The 20,793-nt window shown below is 51.1% G+C and overlaps 2 protein-coding genes across 8 annotated transcripts in view; one reads left to right on the top strand and one right to left on the bottom strand.

The window, feature by feature from the left end:
- The first annotated feature begins 1,866 nt into the window (after positions 1-1,866).
- On the top strand, positions 1,867-11,409 carry CHRNA2 (cholinergic receptor nicotinic alpha 2 subunit). Of its 3 annotated transcripts, XM_016138632.2 has the most exons (5): positions 1,867-2,100; positions 2,550-2,594; positions 3,917-4,026; positions 7,233-8,235; positions 9,441-11,409. In XM_016138632.2, exons 1-5 carry the CDS (start codon positions 1,909-1,911, stop codon positions 9,564-9,566), a joined length of 1,476 nt encoding a protein of 491 aa, XP_015994118.1. In that variant the 5' UTR covers positions 1,867-1,908; the 3' UTR covers positions 9,567-11,409. The 3 variants fall into 3 exon arrangements, with proteins under 3 accessions (XP_015994118.1, XP_036089533.1, XP_036089534.1); XM_036233640.1 differs by lacking the exons at positions 1,867-2,100; positions 2,550-2,594 and having other exon boundaries at positions 3,935-4,026; positions 7,238-8,235; XM_036233641.1 differs by lacking the exons at positions 1,867-2,100; positions 2,550-2,594 and having other exon boundaries at positions 3,952-4,026; positions 7,369-8,235.
- A 114-nt stretch (positions 11,410-11,523) lies between these two features.
- PTK2B (protein tyrosine kinase 2 beta) overlaps positions 11,524-20,793 on the bottom strand; it is a 105,733-nt gene continuing 96,463 nt past the window's right edge. For all 5 annotated transcript variants that reach the window (XM_036233635.1, XM_036233639.1, XM_036233636.1 and 2 more), the window contains 7 exons: positions 17,688-17,834; positions 17,444-17,479; positions 16,983-17,007; positions 15,504-15,550; positions 14,704-14,841; positions 14,358-14,438; positions 11,524-12,615 (listed from right to left, as the gene is read on the bottom strand). In XM_036233635.1, the coding sequence (XP_036089528.1) occupies positions 12,400-12,615; positions 14,358-14,438; positions 14,704-14,841; positions 15,504-15,550; positions 16,983-17,007; positions 17,444-17,479; positions 17,688-17,834 (690 nt within the window). In that variant the 3' untranslated portion in view covers positions 11,524-12,399. The remainder of the gene's footprint in view (positions 12,616-14,357; positions 14,439-14,703; positions 14,842-15,503; positions 15,551-16,982; positions 17,008-17,443; positions 17,480-17,687; positions 17,835-20,793) is intronic.

The following is a 20,793-nucleotide window of genomic DNA, read 5'->3' as shown; positions in this document are numbered from 1 at the left end:
AATGTACAATTTGGTGAATTTAGTACATTCACGGAGTTGTGCAGCCATCACCACTAGGTAACTGCAGAACACTCCCATCACCTCAGAAGAAACCTGTCCACCTGCAGTTGCTCCCTCTTCTCTGCCCTTCCTCCCCTGGCAACCACTAATCTGCTTTCTGTCTCCATAGATTTACCTATTCTGGATATTTTATACACCTGGAATCATATGATATGCAGTTTTTTGTTTCTGGTGTCTTTCACTTTGCATAATGTTTTCAAAGTCCATCCATGCTGTAGCACATGTCAACACTTCATTCCTTTCTATAGCTGCAAAGTATTCTATTGTGTGGACATATAGTTTTTCCCTTCGTCAGCTGATTGGCATTTGGGTGCTTCCACCTTTTGACTATCATGAATAGCACCCAAATTCTTTTATTGACCACACTTAGCCGTATGAGTATCCCCATTTTACTCACATTACACTGAGGCCAGAGTAACGGAGACTTCAGTCTCGTCTTGTGACCTCCTTTGTCCAGTGGGTCAAGGTTAATCTTAGGGAAGAGTAGCTGCTTCACTCCGAGAAAGCGAAACATACGTGTTCCTCAAACCGAGGAGAGCCCGAGACCCCTCTGTTCCTGGGAGGCTTGGCTGCTCACCCTTCACACCACTGCAGAGTGCGAGGCGCAGGAGCACATCTGTGTCAAGGATGCGCGACCCTAAGACCATTTCCTGGGCTTGCTCAGGTGCCCGGTGAGAGGGAACTGCGTGGAAACCAGCGGGAGCTCAGCAGTTTCAGCAGCTTGTTGGCGGTGCGGTGGGGACGGGTGCGAGCCGCAGCAAAGCCCTGGCTTGCCTTCCTTCTGATGTCCAGCGGAGTCCAGACTCCTCTTCTGAAGCCATGTGCCCCTTCCATCCTGCATTCCCAGCCATGACAAAGCTTGGCCTGTGGTGGCTCCTTCTGATCCCAGCAGGTGAGTGGGCATCACCCCTAGGACATCATACCGCACCTGCAAGCTCACACCTCGAGGAGGGAACTCCTGCAGGTGGGATCATGGCAACTGCCAAAGCCGCAGGGCACTTCGTGTAGCTCATCCCACAGTGAGAAGGTGGTGGGGCACTCACGGCTCTGACATTGGCAGCTGTCACCCTGAACCTCCCTAAGCTTCAGTGTTCCTTATCTGCAAATACCAATCGTGCTGTGAACCTCCCAGGGTTATTATGAGGACTACGTGAGATGGGAGTTTGTGACTAGCACCTGGGACACAGCAGGCGCGCAATACTAGCAACTATTGCTATTGCTGTGCTTCTCTGAATTTTAGAGCAGTAGTCTCTGCTTGCTTCGGAACCCTGAGGGAAGCTGTTTGCAGAACACGGAGAAAACTGACATGATAGATTCCATCAGGCAACTTGGGGACAATTTTGCCTAGCTAATAAAGAGCAAATGCTAGTGGTTTAAGAAAAAATGAGGGAGATGCTCAAAGTGGCAGAGGATTTCATGGTTATCATTAGGGATTCATTGATAAGTGGATGGAAATGGAAGGCTCACTGTAATAGCTGAAAACTCTTCTCCCTGCAGCTCACCCCACATAAACCAGACGTCTCCCCACATTGCTGCCTCCTTGGAGGCTCCTCCAAGTCTGAATTTCATCTCTAGGTCTGGCTTCTTCCTCACTTCTCTGTCTTAGCACCCCTCCCCGGCACTTATTTTCAAGTCTCATGGAATAATCACAGAGTAACCGACACTTCCTGAGCTCCAACCACGTGCTGGTTGCTTTGTTAAACTCTAATAAACATTATCATATTTAATCCTCAACGGTGTTGCGAGACAGGTTCTGGATAATGTTACCACTTTACAGATGAGAAACCTGCGGCTTAGTGAGGTTGAGGGGCTCTGATTTGATGGCGGTGGGGCGGAGCGCCCACCACCATGAACTCCGGAGACCCCACGCTCCTCCCCTGTTCCACAGCGCAGGCGCAGCAAGCCCGCCAAGTCCAAGCGGAGGACCGGCTCTTCAAACATCTCTTTAGGGGCTACAACCGCTGGGCACGGCCGGTGCCCAACACCTCGGATGTGGTCATCGTGCGCTTTGGGCTGTCCATCGCCCAGCTCATCGATGTGGTGCGTCTGTCTCACCCACCGCCCTTTGCGCCCTGGGGATCAGCCCAGAGACCAAGGGCCTGTTTCCCGGGTCCTCCCTCCCTCCCCAGCTCCAGCATCCCAACCCACCTCAATCAGAGCTTCCTTCCCTCCTCTCCCTGCCCTCCCCTCAAGCCCCGGAGACCCTCCTGGGAGGGCTCTGATTGGCAGCAGTGGGTTTTCTAGATGCTTTGCTTATTCCCCTGGACACAAGCCCAGAGGACCCAAGTGGCCTGTGCGATCCTGAGGAATCAGTAAGGCGGGCAGTATCAGGAAGGGGTCGTGAGCAGGCTGGTCTTGCAGCATCATGTAAGAGGTTCTTCTGTCAAGTGGGGGGCCTGAATCAGCCCATCCCATGCCACCGTCTTTTGGGGCTGATTCTGTCACTCTGACTGCTCTTACCTCTCTCTCCCCCTCGGCCTGTGGATCAGGATGAGAAGAACCAAATGATGACCACCAACGTCTGGCTAAAGCAGGTGAGGGCTCCTCTCCCGACAGAGGCGGGAGCAGGGAGATGCTTTTCCTTTCCCGCGTGGGCTTCCAGGAACCACTCCTATTTTCCCCCATTCCTCCCTGAATCCCCACCCAGGCTGATGCATTTGTGTAAACGTTACATGACTGTTCCTAGAGGGGAGGGATATCATGCATGGGGGCCTTTCAGGGTGCCACACTGTGCTATCTTAGTGCAAACGCACAAAAGCAAAACGGCCCCTGGATTTAGGGCAGGCCTGGACTTCAGGAGGCAGGGTTTCAAGTCCCAGTTCTGCCAGTTACTAGCAGCATATCCTCCATCTCACTTTCCTCACCCATATTTATAGGATTATTATGAAGATTAGAAAAAATGATCTAAAGTACCCCTAACAAAGTTGCCCTAAAAATGGTAGTGGTTATTATTTTAAGTATTATAGGCCCCTGAGAGGCAAAGGACAGGATTGTGTGTCAACACCAGTTATTATCTGTTGGGAATAGTTGTCCCTTTCAGGTCCTGAGGCACATGGGAAACCCTCCCAGAAACAGGACTATACAATTTTGGAGTTTTATCATCGCTCGGATACTCATTTATTGAGCATCTAGCAGGAGCCTGGTATTAGGGATGCAAGGTGGAAAAGATGTTGTCCCTGGTTTCATGGGCCTTAAAGAGACATTAGATAGATAGATAGATAGATAGATAGATAGATAGATAGATAGATAGATAGACAGACATGCAATCCACATGTAATTACCACTTGTGATAATGCCACAAAGGAAAACTTCTAAGTGAAGAGTCCTGATGGGGTTTAGGGGGAAAACATTCACTTGGACCTGCTGGTGGGGGCGCTGCTGGGACTCCTAGGTGCCCCTTTCTCAGCTGTGTAATCCGGTCCTCAGTTTCCTTATCTGTTGAATGGGGAAATACTTCCATGCTCTGGTCATTCCCTGCCCAGTTCTCCTGTTGAGCTTCTTCCTAGACAGAGGGTATTAAAAAAACTTTGTAAATTGTGATGCCCTAAAAAAGTGTTACTACAAATGAGTGGGGTGGCCCAGCGGAGTCACCCAGCTAGGGAGTGGCAGAATGAGGACTAGGGGTGACCTAACCACTAGCTGGCCGTGCCGGAGACTCTGAGCCCTAGAACTGGCCAGTTTAGGCTGGACTCCTGATTACCTCCTTGAAGCCCTTACTGCCCGGTGCGGCTGGGAGTGGGGCAGGAGCTCTGCGGTCTTGAGTCTCGCTGCTGGGGCATCCCCAAGCTGCCCTACATTTGCCTGAGGCCCCTCCAGTGGCAGCGCCCTGCGATCTGACTCCCCTCCCCACGCACAGGAGTGGAGCGACCACAAACTGCACTGGAACCCGGCTGATTTCGGCAACATCACATCCCTCCGCGTCCCGTCGGAGATGATCTGGATCCCTGACATTGTCCTCTACAACAAGTAGGTAGCCACCCAGGTCCTGGGAAGGGCCCTGGGAAGCCCCCTGGGAAGGCTCCTGGGAGAGGTGGCTGGGTTGGGCCTGGGAAGTGCGCCCCCTGTGTCAGGGCTTTGTTGCTTCCCTCTCAGCTCTGGCTTTGTTAATACTAGCTAGCTCCCATTCCCGACCTTTTCTCTTGATTCCTCTATTTTTTCCTTTTCTCTCACTCATACGCCCAAATTTAATGAGCACCTACTATGTATCAGTGCCCGGCACTGTGCTAGTGGGACAGAGATTTGCGAACACTGAGTAGTAGTTGAAAAACGTGGTTGGTGCAGGCTGGGAAAACAATGCGGAAGGATTGGAGGTTTGCAGGATGGCAGCCTTCCTGGAAGAGACGAGCAGCATAGGGGTGACACCCTCGAAGGGAGCAAGCTCGCTTGGAATTTTTTTTTTTTAATTATGTTACATATAGTTACCTTGTATTCAAGACCAGAAAGGACCGGTCACTGAGCACAATGACTAGAAGCCAATAAAGGCAGGGGACTCTGAAGGGAGCCCCAGTGGGCTGGGAGTGGAGGGGTGCTGATAGAAGAAATAGAAATCTGTGTTTATTTATGGTGTTTCGTAGTAGGTAGTTTTTCATTTAGAAGTCAAGACCTTAAAATTAAAAGATATTTGGCACTATGTCCATCTAAACTGTTTTCTAAATCAGGCACTAAGGAATTCCTGAAGACACGAATAGGTATGAAAAAGGATCTTGTGGTCCAATAATTTTGGATAACATTACATGTTATTGACCCTCCTTGTCCTTTGGAAAATGTCAGGACACCACAGCATTTATTTATTTGTTTATTTATTTATTTATTTATTTATGAATGAACAAATCATTTTATTTATTTATTTTATTTTATTTTTTATTGTTTTAAGTTTATTGGGGTAGCATTGGTTGACACAATCATATAATTTTCAGGTGTACACTATAATTTGACATCTATATATTCTATTGTGTGATTACCACCCAAAGTCCAGTTTCCTTCAGCTACCATATATTTGATCCCCTTTACCCACTTTGCCCTCCCCCTGGACCCTACATTTGACCCCTTTTACCCTACCTCTTCCCTCCTCCCCCACCCCCTACCGTCTGGTCACCACTAGTCCATTGTCCATGTCCCTGAGTCTCTGTCCTGTTTGTTTGTTACTTTTAGGTTTATATACCACATGTAAGTGATATCATGTGATTTTCAACTTTTTCAGTCTGGCTTATTTCACATAGCATGATTATCTTGAGGTCCATCCATGTTGTTGCAAATGGCAGTATTTCATCTCTTCTTATGGCTGAGTAATTTTCCATTGTATATATGTACCATAGCTAAGACACCATAGTATTTAAATATTAGAAATTGTACAGCCAAGAAACCCATTTAGCCCAGTGTTTCCCAATTCGTTTGACCCGAATTTGGAAAATCTATTTTTAAACAATAAAATAAATAGGAGAAGATCCACTTCTGGAGTTTTGGCGCCTCTGGTTAGGTCAGAGTGACATGACAATGACTCCCTCCTGTCAGAGCCATCTCTGTAAACACGCAGTCAGAGTGAGTTACCTGGAAGGTCTCACAGCACAGATGTTTGCTGCTGCCTTTGGAATCATGGATACCTCACTCCATATATCTGTGCCAGGGAGCAGGCTCCCTGGATCCTTCTAGTTTCTGCTTCCTGTGCATCTGGCAGAAGTCAGGAGCAGAGTTCTTAGCATCACATATGACCTGGAGTTTTAGGATTGCCAGTAAGGATTCAGCCAGTGGTACCTGGATTTAACAGGAAATTCTTATGATAGGTCAAAAGTCAAAACCCAGTTCTTATATTTATAAAAGGGTCTCCTCCATCCAAACACTCCATGCAGATTAACTGGAAGATCAAGGAAATTACACCCTTCCTTCCTCAAAATAGGTGCATGTTGCCATCTACTGGTGATCGTATGTGATGACAAAAATACCTTTTTAAAAAAAATTTAAACTTTTGCCCTGATCATTTTGTTACTCTCTTTCAAACTTCCTGTTTCCAACCTGCTTATATCTCTAGCCTGAAACTGCTCCATGGGAGAGAAGTCCCTCTTCCTGTGCACTCTTCTGGTTCCCCTGCCTTTAGGATTGACCTTGGGAACTGGAGGAGGAGCGAAGGCTCCTTAAAGACTAGGGCGCAGGACTCACTGTGCCATCTCCCAGGTGGAATCAGGGGCCCGGGCTCCAGGAAGCCCTGCCTGACTAGTCACTGCTAATCCACTGTCCTTAGAGCCCTTGTGGACCCTTAGATGCTTAGCCCCATGACACTGCCAGCCTCATCGCCCATAGCCTCCTCACGCCCCGCCCTTCACGCCCTGCCCCCATGTGAGTTTTGTCTTTCTCCTCTGTTCCTTGTTCCAGAGAATGCTCTGCTGGCACCCTCTCCACCCCATCTCTCTGCCAAATTCTAATGTTGGTCAAGGCCTTGCTGAAATGGCAGCCTTCATGGTGATCCTGCTCACTCCGGCCATAGTTCTTGAGGGCGAGGGCAGGGTGGGAGGCGAGATCAGGCAGCCTCAGAGCACTGTTGCTAACCTACCTCCCTTGAGTGGTAGGTGTTCGGAGCTGCATCTCCTTAAAGACAGACTGAGTCTCACATGGCATCCCCCTACAACTCCTGTGTAGGCCCTAGTGGATGAGGCTGGCTCAGAAATGCATGGTAAATGGATGGGATCATTTACGTCTCTTCTGAGCAAGGAATGAAAGATCCCAAGTGAAAAAGACATGACCTCCAGCTGAAGGCCTTACCATCTGCTGAGGGAGAAAATATACTCACAAAATATCACTTAAAAATATTAACTGAATACAAACTACACATACTCCATGATCACAAATACATAAAAATGTTATTATATATATGATGTATAGAACAACCAAATATATATATATATGTAACATCAGAGTGTTAATAGTAGCTGTTTTTGAAATTCTTGGTTTTTATATTCTTCAAAATTTTTACTTTTGTCATTAAAAAGATGGTGTTTGAGAAGACAGCTCAGGTAGCTACAAAACATCAGTGTGTCGGGAGAGTCTCACACGTTGGCCTAAATCCCGACAACTCGGCCAGGCCTGGCTTTGCTGGGGTCCTCCTGCTGCCAGTCGTCCAGAGCCCCCTGGTTTGGGCAGCTGGGATGTACTGGGCCACCCAACTCCTCTTCTCTCCCCAGTGCAGATGGGGAGTTTGCGGTGACCCACATGACCAAGGCCCACCTTTTCTCCACGGGTGTCGTGCACTGGGTGCCCCCGGCCATCTATAAGAGCTCCTGCAGCATCGACGTCACCTTCTTCCCCTTCGACCAGCAGAACTGCAAAATGAAGTTTGGCTCCTGGACGTACGATAAGGCCAAGATCGACCTGGAGCAGATGGAGCAGACGGTGGACCTGAAGGACTACTGGGAGAGTGGCGAGTGGGCCATCGTCAACGCCACGGGCACCTACAACACCAAGAAGTACGACTGCTGTGCCGAGATCTACCCCGACGTCACTTACTACTTTGTCATCCGGCGCCTGCCTCTCTTCTACACCATCAACCTCATCATCCCCTGCCTGCTCATCTCCTGCCTGACTGTGCTCGTCTTCTACCTGCCCTCCGACTGTGGGGAGAAGATCACCCTGTGCATCTCCGTGTTGCTCTCGCTCACGGTCTTCCTCCTGCTCATCACTGAGATCATCCCCTCCACCTCCCTGGTCATCCCGCTCATTGGCGAGTACCTGCTCTTCACCATGATCTTCGTCACCCTGTCCATCGTTATCACGGTCTTTGTGCTCAATGTACACCACCGCTCCCCCAGAACCCACAACATGCCCCACTGGGTGAAGGTGGCCTTTCTTGGTTGTGTGCCTCGGTGGCTTCTGATGAACCGGCCCCTGCCACCCTTGGAGCTCCATGACCCTCCAGATCTGAAGATCAGATCCTCCCATCACTGGCTGGAGACCAATGTGGATGCAGAGGAGAGGGAGGAGGAAGAGGAGGAGGAAGACAGATGGGTGACATCCCCCTCCATGGGTGTCCTCTACAGTCATGGTGGTCTGCACCAAGGGGTCTCGGGTCCCAAAGTGGAGGCTCAGTTGCAGAAGGCCGGGCTGCTGCTGTCACCTCGCATGCTGAAGGCACTGGAAGGCGTGCACTATATTGCTGATCACCTGCGGTCTGAGGATGCTGACTCTTCAGTGAGTTGGGGCTGTGCTGCTTCCTTGGGTGGCTCTACCAGCCTCATAGGCAACCATCTTACCCCAGGGTGTTAGGTTGGGCCAAGCCAGTCTCCTTCATGAGGACCCTTCTCCCTCAGCCATGGCCTGTAGGAGTCTGGAAAAATAGCGATGGAGAATGTCTAGCTAGCAGATCTTAAGACATGAATTGGCAGTTGGCAGAATGGCAGTCGGGTGCCCCAGCCACGACTGAGACGGCAGGACAGAGAGGAATGGATCTCAGACAAGGGACTTCCCACCCATTCTCACATCCTCACACAGGCCCATCCTCACCACTGACCCGATAGATGGTGGGGGAGGGGCAGAGGGAGCGGAGGGCCTGTCGCCTGGGAGACAACCTTAGGCTGCTATGGCGTCAGCCTTTCTCCTTCGTCTGACATCTCCCCTTTCTTCTCAGTGCTTGGGGGCCCTAGGAATTTTTTTTTTAACCGTCAGCATTTTGTGAACTTCATCGTTCACTCGCAAATTCTGAGGCAGCGCAGTTTTGCCAGGTGGGCTCCCCTCCTCTGGCCCTGCCCCGTCCATCAGGCCACTGTGCAGGGTCACAGAATTCTTCTAGCACCTAGGGAAGGGTGAAAGGCCGAGAGGTTTATTGCTGGGTGGCCTTGTTGTGTAGATAAGAAAAATTAATTATTGTCTAATGCAGGAGCAGCTAGGAGTCCAGACCCTCTTGCCTGGGCTGTGAGCCCGGATTCCACAAAGTTTTCCTTACATCACCCAACCTTCCCCATGCCGTGCCTGCCCTCACCCACCTGGCCCTCTTTGTCTCCTGCAGTGGGGGGGGGGGGTGAGTAAGGGAGGAGGCAACATTGGGGCAGCAAAGTCTTCATCAGTTTTGAACTGCCGGGTGTTGCTTTTAAAGCACTGCAGGCCCTTGAGTGGTTCTAGAACCTCCGTGTGTCCCTCCTGCCCTGCTTACCTGCTACTTGAGAGCCTATGGGAAGGCTCTGGGCTGTGTCAGGGGTGGGTTAGGGCGGGAATCACTAAAGGGAGTGTTGTTTGAGTCTTGAGACGACTCTGTGCCACCCCCCCCCCCCCACCGCACCCCAGCTTCCCAAGGTCTCGGTGGGGGCCGTTGTGGCTCCTTGTCCCATCCTCATGGCGGCTGGGCATGGGTGGGACACTTCCCCTTTCCCAAGGCCTGACCTCTGTCACTTCATCTGCAGGTAAAGGAAGACTGGAAGTATGTGGCCATGGTCATTGATAGGATATTCCTCTGGCTGTTTATCATTGTCTGCTTCTTGGGGACCGTGGGACTCTTTCTTCCTCCGTACCTGGCTGGAATGATCTGATTTCACGTCCCTTGCTTTGGCCCAAAGGTGGCACTGCTGATCACCTTTGCTGCTGCCTCTAGAGTCCACCTTTGGAGTCAACACCATGTGACCGCAGGTGTCTCCGCGGAGTCCCTACACTGGCCCAGTCATAGAAGATTTCCTGGCACAATTCATTTGATGGTCTTGTACAATATGCTGAAAATCTACTGGGCACGGAGCCCTGTTCTGGATGCTGAGGAGCTAGGGAAAGAAGAAACTTGCTCTGCAGAAGGTTATGACATGGCGGACAATATGAAGCCATATAAGATCATCCTGCAGGAGCTACACAGACACTGAGTGACAAGAGGGCTGAGCAGGGGGAGCAGAGGGCAGGGGTGGGGCCAGACGAGGAGGGACAGAACGAACCTCAGAGGAGGGGTGCGTAGGGAAAGGGCAGAGGGTGCCGCAGGGGGCAGAAGGGCTATGAGCAGCGCGCTGGAAACAGAAATGGGCCTGAAGTGTCAGAATGGCCAGGCCGAGGTGGCGCTTCAGTGTGGGGAGCAGTGGAAAGAAGTTGGGAAGACAGTTCGGGGTGTGTTTGATCCAGGTAGAGAAAGAAGTTCAAGGTCTGAGCCCACAGGTATAATAGTAATAAAGTCTTTCCTAGACAGGAAGAAGGGGAGTCAGGTCTCAGGTGGGGTGGAGGTGCAGGGCGGACCCTCAGGGCAAAGGAGGATGCATGGTTGGATGTGCATAGCTGGGCCACTGCCCCCCCCCCCCCGGAAGCTATTATGAGCCCCCAGACCTTTAGCGCCGTCTGCCACCTTTCCCTGCTGCAAACTGGCTCAGCGCGTCTGGCAGTGCTGAGGGTCCTTGTGTGCAGGGGCACTATCTGTCCTCAAAAACACATGGACAAGCCACAAGGCCATCCTGAGCCAATCTGGACCCAACTCAACCTTGCAGCCTGCTCCTTCCCTACCTCCCAGGATGAGTGGAGGTCAGAACTCAGAATATGGGTTCTGAGTGACTGGGGGGAGTGGGCAGATTGCTTAGGACTCTGGGTCCGCTGTATAAATGCAAACGCGGCAGGATCCAGGACTGCTTCCCTCCCCAGCCGGCCCTCCCTGTCCTTCCCAAAGCTCCGTCATGTGTCCAACCTGCTCTGAACTGTGTTGTGCAGTCTGTTCCCACTCCTTGGAATCCGAGTCCATGGCCTTCAGTAGCAGCAGGAGCCCAGAGGAGCTGTGGCCCCTGGATCAGGCCTCACCCCTGCCCCATCCAGCCCCGGAGGGCAGAACCTCAGCAGCTAGTACATGAGGACACTGGGGTCTCCAGACAGTGTGGGGACCCCAGAAAGAGAGCCAAGTAGAACGATCTTCCAGTTCTCCCTTTGGCCTCTGAGATCCCTTCCTTCCAAACCCCCTCCTACCTCCCCCTGACAGACCCAGAGAAAACCCGTAACACTCTGCCCCAGGTGTCTGCTTCTCAGTTCTCTCCCAAGGCCCCCCATGCAGTGGCCCATTCTGGTTCCTGGACCCTCCTGGCTCCTGCGCACACAGCCCCCCAGCCTCCCTCCTAGCTCTCCCTGACCAGTTGTCCCGGTGCCGTGATGTCTTTCTCCCACCTTGCAAGTGAGTAAAGAAATCAAATAAAACTGAAGCCACTGCTTTTAGCTGTGGGACCCTCTTCCACATCCCCTGGATCCCCGGCCCCCACTGGTTGTTCAGATGCCAGCTGGGAGAGTGCCACCCCACTGACGTTCCTCATGTGGCTGTGGAGAGGGCTGTCCTCGGTCTCCACTGCGGGGCAGCCCTCTGGTTAGATGCAGGGGAAAGAGGTTGGGACACATACCTGACCCCAGGAGCCCTGGGGCTGAGCGCTAGTGTCAGCCCTTGATCCACACCCAGCTTGACAGAATCAGTTTCTTCCAGAGCTGTGGCCTGAGGGCAATGTCCCCCCACAAAGAGCAGGTCAAACAAACAAAGCAGTCAGACCACAAAGCAAATGGTACAGTTTTAATTCATCCACGAGTCAAATAGAAAGAACATAAAGAGTGTTCTGCAGAAATACCAGAGAGGAGGGAGGGAGCTGATGAGAAAGGGGGAGAGAAAAGGAGGAGAAGAAAAGAGGAAAAAAGAAGGAGGGGGCAAAGTAAGGAAAGAAAGAGAAAAGCAGGCATGAGGAAGAGAGCGGATTGTGGTCCAAGTTCTGTTTGGCCTCGTCTCCCCTTCTCCTCGACACCGGGCGTGTTGACAATACAGGGTCCTGTGCCCAGTTTCCGAATAGCTTGTTGCTGGACTGTGTCCCAGGTCCCCCCTCAGGGGGGCATGTGGCTGTCAGTCCAGACCGAACTCAAATTAAATAAATTCCAATATACACTGTACAAGAAAGCCAGGTCCATCCCTCATCTCACCAGCTTCCCTCCCCCCAAAAGAAAGCCACTCCCTTCCCCTCTGCATCCGGGGACTTCTGTAGGTGGAAGAGGAAGGAGAAGAAATAGCTTGGTTCCCAAATGGCCTGCTATGTCCATGCATAAAGCCATCATGGCTGCTAGGGGCACCGGCATGACCCCCCCTGACAGGCAAGGCAGGTGTGAGGAGGGTGTGCTCGGTGGCAGCAGTGCTCCCTCTGAGCCCTCTTTGTCACCCCCTGGTGTCTACAGTCCTGAGTCCCCTTTGTCCAGCTGAAGCCTGAGCAGCACAGTCTGGGGGCGAGGGTGGGGAGAGGGGGTCGTGCAAAGTGGCAAGGAAGGACTCCCCTGGGCCTTCCCCCTCAGAAGACCCACATGGCCGAAAGCAAGGCAGGGCCGGGGGCAGGGGAGGTACACGACAGGCAGGGGTGGAAGACGTAGGCAGGTGGCGCCCACCCTCTGTCACTCTGCAGGCGGGTGGGCCAGGTTGGCCAGAACCTTGGCCTGGTCCACAGCATCGAGCAGGTTCTTGGCGTCCACAGCCAGGGTGTGAGAGGCTGTGAGCATCTGCCGCTTACATTCCTCGCTCAGGGAAGTCACGGCGTTTTGCTGGGCCAGTCGCATCTTATTGATGAGCTCTGCCAGGTCCTTGTTGAGCAGTTTCTGGGTCCCTTCAATCTGTAGGGAGAGTGCATAGGAGAGGCTGGGAGCCTGAGGGGCCTCAAAGTCTAGGTCAGCGGATGGGGAAGCTACACAAGTGTCCACCTCGGCGCTGGCCAAGGCAGTCAGAAGTTCCTGGGGGGCATGGCAGATGAGGTCCGGGGCTGAGTCTAAGGCCACATACTGGCTGGAGCCAAATCATCAAGGACACTGCAGACATCCCAGACCCCAGCCCACTCCGTGACAGCCCTGTCTGATCCCGTCCCATAGGCCCTCCCTTCATCACAACCTCCCCTTGTGCTGGCCCAACATTCGAGTGGATGGTCAGGGATCGAATGCATTTATTCATTTGTTAGCTGTCTGCCATCAGATCAAGAGCTCAGGGACTGTGGTTTGATCTGTAGGGTTTTGTTAACTGTCACGTGCCCAGGGCCTAGCACACTGCCGAGCGCAGACTCAGCACGCAAGAGATATTTATCCAGTGAAACGAATGATTGGTCCATGATACCAAGGGTAAGATGCTCTTATGTCAGACAGGACAGCCGGCCTGGAGCTCCTCTGTGGGCTGCTGCTGCCACCCTGAGAGAGGCTGAGAAATGCCCCCACCCCACCGTCCCATCTAGAGTAGTCACAGGAGGTGGGGACAGTGGTGGGATGTGGTCGGTCACCTGTGCCACGTCGCTGACCACTGGGAGATGCTACGTCAAACCGCAGCCTGCCAGGGGCTGAGGGGGTTTGCAGGAGTCTGGGGCTCATTTCCAGACAGCCAACCAATAACTGCGTGGAAGCGCTGTGTCAGTTTCCTATGCTCTGGTGACAAAGCGCCACACACATAGGGGCTGAAAACAACACAGCTTTATTCTCGAACAGTTCTGGAGGTTCGGAGGTTCGGAACGGGTCCTACCGGGCTGAAGCCAAGGTGACAGCTGGGCTGCGCTCCTTCTGCGGGCTCTAGGGGAGAGTCTGGTCCCTGCCTTTTCCAGCTTCTAAAGGCTGCTGCTTCCTTGGCTCCTGGATCCTTCCAGCCCAACTTTGAAATCATTCCGAGCTCTTGCTTCTGTCATCACATCTCCCCTCCGACCCTTCCTCACGAGACCTCTGCTTCTGTCCCGTCCTTTAACGGCCCTGGTGCTTGGGACTACACTGGGTAAGCCAGCACACTCTTCCTATCTCAAGGTCTGTAACTTAATTATATCTGCAAAGTCCCTTTTGCCATGTAAGGTAAGGATCACAGGTTCTGGGGATTAGGACGAGGATGTCTTTGAGGGGTAATTATTCTGCCTTCCAAGGCACCACCTCAGCGTAGAACACCTAGATTCCTATTTTGGCTTTCAATGGCTGTTTCTTATTTAAATAAAGAAAATTAGATTAAATGGTCAATTGAAGAAACCTTAACTGCTATTTCAATAACATACTCACCTTAACTTTAACATGAACGGTGACTAGATAAAGGATCACAGGAGGGGCCAAGCGAAAGTGTGTCCTCCTTCGCTCATCCTCACACGTCAAGAAGGCATTGCCACTGAGACCTAAACTAGGAATTTGCCCTAGGAAGCTGGCTGAGTCCCTGGGTGCCTGCTCAGCCTCCCTGTGGGACCTGCTCACATAGGCTGTGCAGAGCCACCTGCTGAAGGCTCAGCAGGCAGAAATGAGATTCCCTAGGTGGCCGTCGTGAGCCTCCTGTGTGAAACGGCTGGGGCAGGTGGAGGTGAAGGGGAGAAGTGACAGCCAGTGGCACTGTCTGGGATGAGGACACTCACCTCTGTCCGCGAAGATGATGGCAAGGAGGGCAGGAGATTGTCCACACTCCCGATGAGTTTCCGCAGGGTTAGGCCCACATTCTGGGAGAGAAAGGGACAGGGTGCCTATAACCTCTTACTTCTTAAGAAAGCCATGTTTCCCTTGAGAAGAGCCCTCATGGGACTGTACCTGCCTTCCGAGGCTACCTGGGGACAAATTCCCTTGGACCACCGAGCTCTAATGGGGGTCTTCCTGGGAAAAACACCGCTAGGCAGACCAGGAAGCTCTACCCCACTAACCCTGCCTTCCAGGACTGGGAAGAGCAGCCTTCAGCTCCCTTTGCTGGCTGCTGCCCCTGCTGCTCACCTTCACCACCACCACATAGGCCTCGGGAGGCAGCTGACAGAGCTCATTCTTGAGGTCCAGCACGGCCCGTACCAGCTCCATGACATTGAGGTACACCAGGTCGTCGGTCCGATCCAGGTTGGCTGTGGGCTGGATGGACTAGGGGCGGGGATCTCAAGTCAAGGGGATGCTACCATTTTTTCCTGGGCATGCGCTACTAGTGCCAACCCATCCACCAGCCCAATTTGAAAAGACTCTTCTCCAAAATAACGGTGCCCTGTCCTAAGGGAGCAGCCCTCCCTTTTCCTTCCAGGGCACTGCTGCTCCCATTGGAGCCTGCCAGGGAGCCTTAAAAAATACTGGTGGCTGGCTTCACACCAGATCAACTGAACCATCACCGGGGAATGGGGGCCAGGTGGTTCTCAAAACTCCTCAGCTTATTCTAGGGGACAGCCAAAGCTGAGAGCCACTGCTCCAGAGTGAGGAACACCAGCCCAGGCCCGGGATACTGTAAGAACGCTGTGGATGCTGGAAGCCAAGGGGGCCGGCTCGAGAGAGGAAGGGGGCCCCCACCTCCTGCTTGTAGGGCAGGACCAATGAGCTTCCTCTAGGCTGCAGAGGGGACATGGTGAGACAGGAGACAGGGCTTCCCTTTGCTTTTTCTTGGACTAGCTGTGTGGCCTTAGATGAGGCACTTCCCTTCTCTGGGCCACAGCCATATCATGACACTGGACATGATTATTTCTAAGGGGCTCTGAAATCTTTAGTCTTGCAGAGCCCTGATTCAAATTCATTACCACTTCATCAGACCCAATACATACCTGGGCGCCTAACCGTGGTGGCTTCTGTGGGGGGGCTGTAAATTCCGCTGCAAACGGGAGGGAGAGAGTGAGGGAAGTTCTCAGTTTCCAGGCCCTTCCATTCGTACCTACTAATAACCAAGCCAAGCCCCTCTCCTTTGCTACCAGAAGATCTGGAGGACTGAAACCCAAATTCCAGAAGACGGCAGAGAAAATAACCTCTGGGCTCCCTGGTCCTCCTGTAGTCAGGGGCAGGCACCATTGTCCATTTTATAGAAAGAAAAGCCGAGGTCACAGCAGAGATGGAGTGACTGCAGAGGGTGTTCCAGCCCCTGCAGGCCCGTGTGCCCGGCCCTGGTGCACACAGGGCCCTGACAATCGTGAGGAAGAAGCTTTACTCTGAGGAGGCTGTGGCTGTGGGAATCCCCAGCCTGGTGCCACAGCAGCTAATGGGGTAGATTTGTCTCCAAGTTGTCTCCTTGAGTATTTTTGGGTCAAGGAAGTGAAACAGCAGAAGAGCCATACTACTCATGCCACGCTTTGATAAGCAGAGACACCTACGAGCCCTGTGGAGCTGCTGGACAAGCGGACCCTGGAGCGAAGCCAGAAGACCTGGTTCTACTCTCCCCGCCACCAGCAAAGAGCTATGTGACTCATTTATACTCCTTGGGCTTTAATTTTCATCTGTCAAGTAAGAAGGTTGCTCAGGAGGTCCCTGGAACCAAATCTGCCTGAGCTCACATCTGAGCTCTGCTAATTAATAGCTGTGTGACTTTGGATAAGTCACTCAATCTTCCTGTGCCTTGGTTTTGTGACCTTTGTTAAATGGGCACAATAATAAATTGTCCTATCTCATAGGATTGCTGTGAGATTAAAGAAACTGACATCTGTAATTGACTTGGGCCCATGCTGTGACTATTGTTATCATTATAGCTGTCATTGTCATCCTCACCATCATCCCCCCCCCCCCCCCCATTTAGGGTGATGAAGATAAGCCTGGCTCACTGCTGGCTCCTCCCTCTCGCCCTTCAGCAGAGGCCTCTGGAGGGACCCTGAGGGCTCGGCCACTCCCTTTCTCTGTTCCATCCCTGGGGCCCAGGGAAGAGGAGCATCAGCTGGGAGAGGTGGGTGGAGCTACCTTATTTTTCTCCACAAGAAGCCTCCACCAGAGTGGGGCTTAGGAAGGAAGAGAGAATTAACTGCAAATAAATGCAAGAGGAGATAGACTGGAAAGAGGACTGAGGACCCTGAGAGAGAGAGAGAGAGAGGAGAAAAGGCGCTGGGCAGGGAGACAGACCATGGAGAGACAGGCAGAGCAGAGGGGTAGATATCAGCTTCCAAACAACCCCACCACGCACTCTGAATTAAAACAAGGCAGATGTTTCTTAAAACTGTAAATGGACTCTACTGCTCTCTGCAGTGGGCAATAGGTAAGGATGGTGGCTTGACACAGGATGTCAAGTGGAAACTCCCACCAAGCAGACTGGTATGAACACTTACTGTAACCGGCCTCCTTCTCTGGGGTCTGGAAGGAAGGAAGAGAACACGTCACTAAAGTGGATCCAGGGACAACCCACTTCCCCCCTTGACCAGGTCCCCATCCCCTCGACTGTGCATTTAAAGGTTTCGAGGTCATAGCTTTGGGCGGTGGGGCGGGGGGAGGGTGGTGGTGGTCTTGAGAGCTCCTGACCAGGAGTGACTTGGGACGGGGCCCCTCTTTCTAAGAAGCTGAGGGGACTGGGTCAGAGCAAGGTGGTGCTAGGGCTGTAGATCAAGTGAGAGCCCTGGGAAAGGGGCTCGTAGAGGTCAGAGAAAAGAGAAAAAAAGAGAAAAGACGCATTCCCGAGATGAGAGGTGGAAAGGAAGAGACGGCAGGCCTGTGGCCCAGAGCTGGGGTCCCGTTCTCTATGAGGACCTCCCAGGCCTGCACTCTAAAGCAGAGACCTCTCCCAGCGACTTACCAATGGGGACTTGTCGTTCATGTAAACCATGGGGTCCTGCAGAGGAGGAAACCAAAGGAAAGGACTCAATTCCAGAACTAAAAACCCCAAGAATGCACGGACAGCATTCACGCTTGCCAGCTGGGGACAGAAGATGACATAATGGCACAGACATCTCTCCCATGTAGGCGTTTTTATCAAAATGTCTTCAGCAGTGCTGCGGAGAATGGTGTCCCATCCCACCCACGGCTCAGCAGCTTCTCACCAAGGATTTCTCCTCCTGCCTCAGCCACTGGTAATCTTCCACCATCTGCTTCTGCTGCTTGTCCAGGATCTGCCGCATCTTGAGCCTCTCGGCCTCCCATAGCTGCTGGGCCTCTTCCCGGCTGCTGGGTCGGATAAAGTCCTCCTCCTGGGAGGGAGCAGGGAGAGAGGAGAAGACACAATGAGCCCAGCCCCCAGAGTCAGAGGAGGGACAGTCCTCTGAAGAGCCTGGCGGGATCCACAAGCCTTGGTCTTGCCAGCTGCTTTTTTCTTATAACATTGTTCTTAACTCCTCAGCCATGTATGCAGACAATTATTGGGCCTTTTATCCCCAAGCACGCATCTGTATTATTACAGTGTAATGCCAAACCTGGAACATGGCGTTTAACATGCATTGTATTCGGACGACTGATGACCTGTTAACTCAATTTTATTTTCAAATGAACTGTCCTAATGTTATTTTCTCAGTTATTTTGTCAGGGTTCTGTCACGTAACAAGTTTAGAAGCGCTAAACCAGCCTTCTGGAAAGTCTTGGGCGTTCATCTCCACCTAAGCACCGTGGCAGCAGGTCTGGGGCTTGGGGAGCAGCGGCGCTGCCTGCAGCCCCGTGGCATGCAGTCTTGCAAAGCGGGCCACGGCAGGGCCGAGCCTGAGGGAAGGAGCAACAGCATGCACCCATCCCATCATGCCTTTTCGTTAAAACGCTCTTTATTAAGACAGCAGTTGGGGTAAAAGAAATGCTGATAAAGAGAAGAACAAAATTCAAAGAAACATAGACCTATAGACATGCAATAAGTGCTTCCTCTCCTAGCATTATTAATCTAACCCTTGTTTTAACTCATTTGAGGAGCTTTGGACCTATTCATAGCTTTACCTGCTATTTCTTAAATGGAAGGTACCGCACGTTTTCTAATCGCTGCTTTCCCCTCGATCTTCCCCAGCGCTCGTTTATATAGTCATCTGCTCGGTCCCTTCAGGCTGTTTGTTTTGCTTTTTCTTACTGTATACCTTGCACCTGGACTCATGGATTCATGGGTGGTGTGGTCATTCTTTGGATTTCACAAAGCCCAGAGTGGCCTCTGCCAGGGGCAGGAACTCTATGACATCCAGGCTAGCAGGCCCCTCAAATCCTTTCCTTTACAGTGGCCATTTTACTTACAAGTCACTTGCATAAAATGCTAAAAATTATTCTCTATCCACTTTAGCAAGTCATAATCTCTGCCAAGCCTCTAAAAATATTTTCCCTACTAACTTCTCTAAAATACACTTGAATGTAACAATGAAGTTTTAAAAGTTATATTGGGATGTATTTCCTAGTGCTAATTGAGCTCCAATTACTACTCTAAATTTTTAACAATACTTCTCCCTACAACTTAGATTTCTTGCTGAAATAGTCTTTGTTCATTATTCTATTAAACAACTATTTGTTAAGCACCTACTATGTGGCAGGCATATGAATGGGTGCTGGAAAGGCAGCGATGATAAAATATGTGACGCCCCTGTTCTCATGGGGCTGAGTAAACAATAGTCTGACCAGGTTTCTCATCCTCAGCACTATTGACATCTGGGGACAGATATTTCTTTGTTGGGGGAACATTTCCTGTACATCATAGGATGTTTAGCAGCAACACCACCCACTAGATGCCGACAGCACTGCCTCAGTTGTAACTAAACGGCCTCCGGGTGTCACCAAATGTCCCCTCAGAGGCAAAATCGCCTCAGTTGAGAGCTACTGAGTTAGACCTTATTTTAAGAAAACAAATTTCAGAACATAAGAGTATTTTATACTCATGGAATTGATGAGAAAATAAATAAGATTTATTTCATAGAGACTGATGCTCCAAAATGAGGGCGTTTTAAGGCTATAAATACCCTCAGTTAAATGTCAACGCCTGCAAACACAGTGGTACAGCTACCTCAGGCTGCAAACACAGTGGTACAGCTACCTCAGGCTACCGACAAATAGTAACAAACAGAAGCTAAGTATCAAACATTTTGAATATAGAGTTAGAAATCCACAGAGATAAGAAAAATGTGTGGGCTGAGGAAGACAAGAGTTACTACTGGTAGGAGGACTTAGCAGAGTCAAGAAAACACTATAAAAAAAAGGGTCCCACCCCTTAAGTGCCTAATATGCTCCTGGCCTGATTAGCATCTTACAAAATATTTTAAGGTGTATTCAAAGATATTTTCCTATGTCTTCCAAAATCATAATCAAATTCAAGGAGAAAATGAGATTTCTAAAAACTGAATCTCTTTTGGGACTACTTGTCTGAAATGTACCTCAGACATTCTTATCAGGCAATGGATACTTACATTGCTGGTCACCTTAAAAAGGGATCAGGTCCTTGTGGTGTTTTAAAATGACTCTTGCAAGCTGCGAGAATTTGCTGCCTGCGCATCACCACCAGCCTTATTCTTACCCGGACACGCAGCCTTCCTCGTTCTAGCCAAAGAGCTCCTGCACTTGCTCTGTGGTTCCCCATCACTCAGTCTTGCCTTCTGCTGAGGCTTCTGCCTCCTTCAGTAGCCCCATCCCAGTTTCTTCCTGTCCAAACCTTACTCATCCTTGAAGGCCTCGCTGAAAAAAAGAAGCTGGAAAGAGCCGTTCTCCTCTTTGAACTCCCAGTACACTTCTGATGCACTGTGTCCAGTCACAGCTCTCTGGCTTGCACTGCAGGTAGCTGTGCACCTGGCCTGTTTTCTCAGGCCAACTCTAAGCTCAGTGAAGGCAGAGCAACCGCAGTCTCCCTTCAGCACCCTGGACAGCTCCCAGCAAACCATTCCTGCAAAGAGGTACTGTTTATCAACTTTTATTATTATTTTAAACCTCAATCGCAGGTCTTCAAGAGGGAGATTGCTTCCATCCCAACTCTGGTGTGGAATCCCACAGATTCCCAAATGAATCAGGCAATACAATCAGTCAGCAGAAAAACTGTTTTTATGGGAGAACCATCTCTGATTTTTGTTACATGCTTTCAAACGCTTTGCAGGGAGCCTATTATACCCTTTCAACATTGTACCTGGAAGAGCCTTTCTCAGTGTTTCTGTTACATACCATAAAATGGAGTTTATATTTTTAACCTTTTTTGGTTTATTTTAAGAA

Source organism: Rousettus aegyptiacus, unplaced genomic scaffold, assembly GCF_014176215.1.
Source record: "Rousettus aegyptiacus isolate mRouAeg1 unplaced genomic scaffold, mRouAeg1.p scaffold_m13_p_16, whole genome shotgun sequence".
NCBI classification, from domain to species: domain Eukaryota; kingdom Metazoa; phylum Chordata; class Mammalia; order Chiroptera; family Pteropodidae; genus Rousettus; species Rousettus aegyptiacus.
Note: the sequence above shows the minus strand (reverse complement) of the source record. Positions and strands in the feature narration are given on the sequence as shown.

Bases quoted from the DNA above. Each gene is read 5' to 3' on its own strand.
- CHRNA2 (XM_016138632.2), top strand. From the start codon at position 1,909: ATGAACTCCGGAGACCCCACGCTCCTCCCCTGTTCCACAGCGCAGGCG. The intron at 2,101-2,549 runs GTGCGTCTGTCT...CCTGTGGATCAG, and splicing joins TCGCCCAGCTCATCGATGTG to GATGAGAAGAACCAAATGAT. The intron at 8,236-9,440 runs GTGAGTTGGGGC...CTTCATCTGCAG, and splicing joins CTGAGGATGCTGACTCTTCA to GTAAAGGAAGACTGGAAGTA.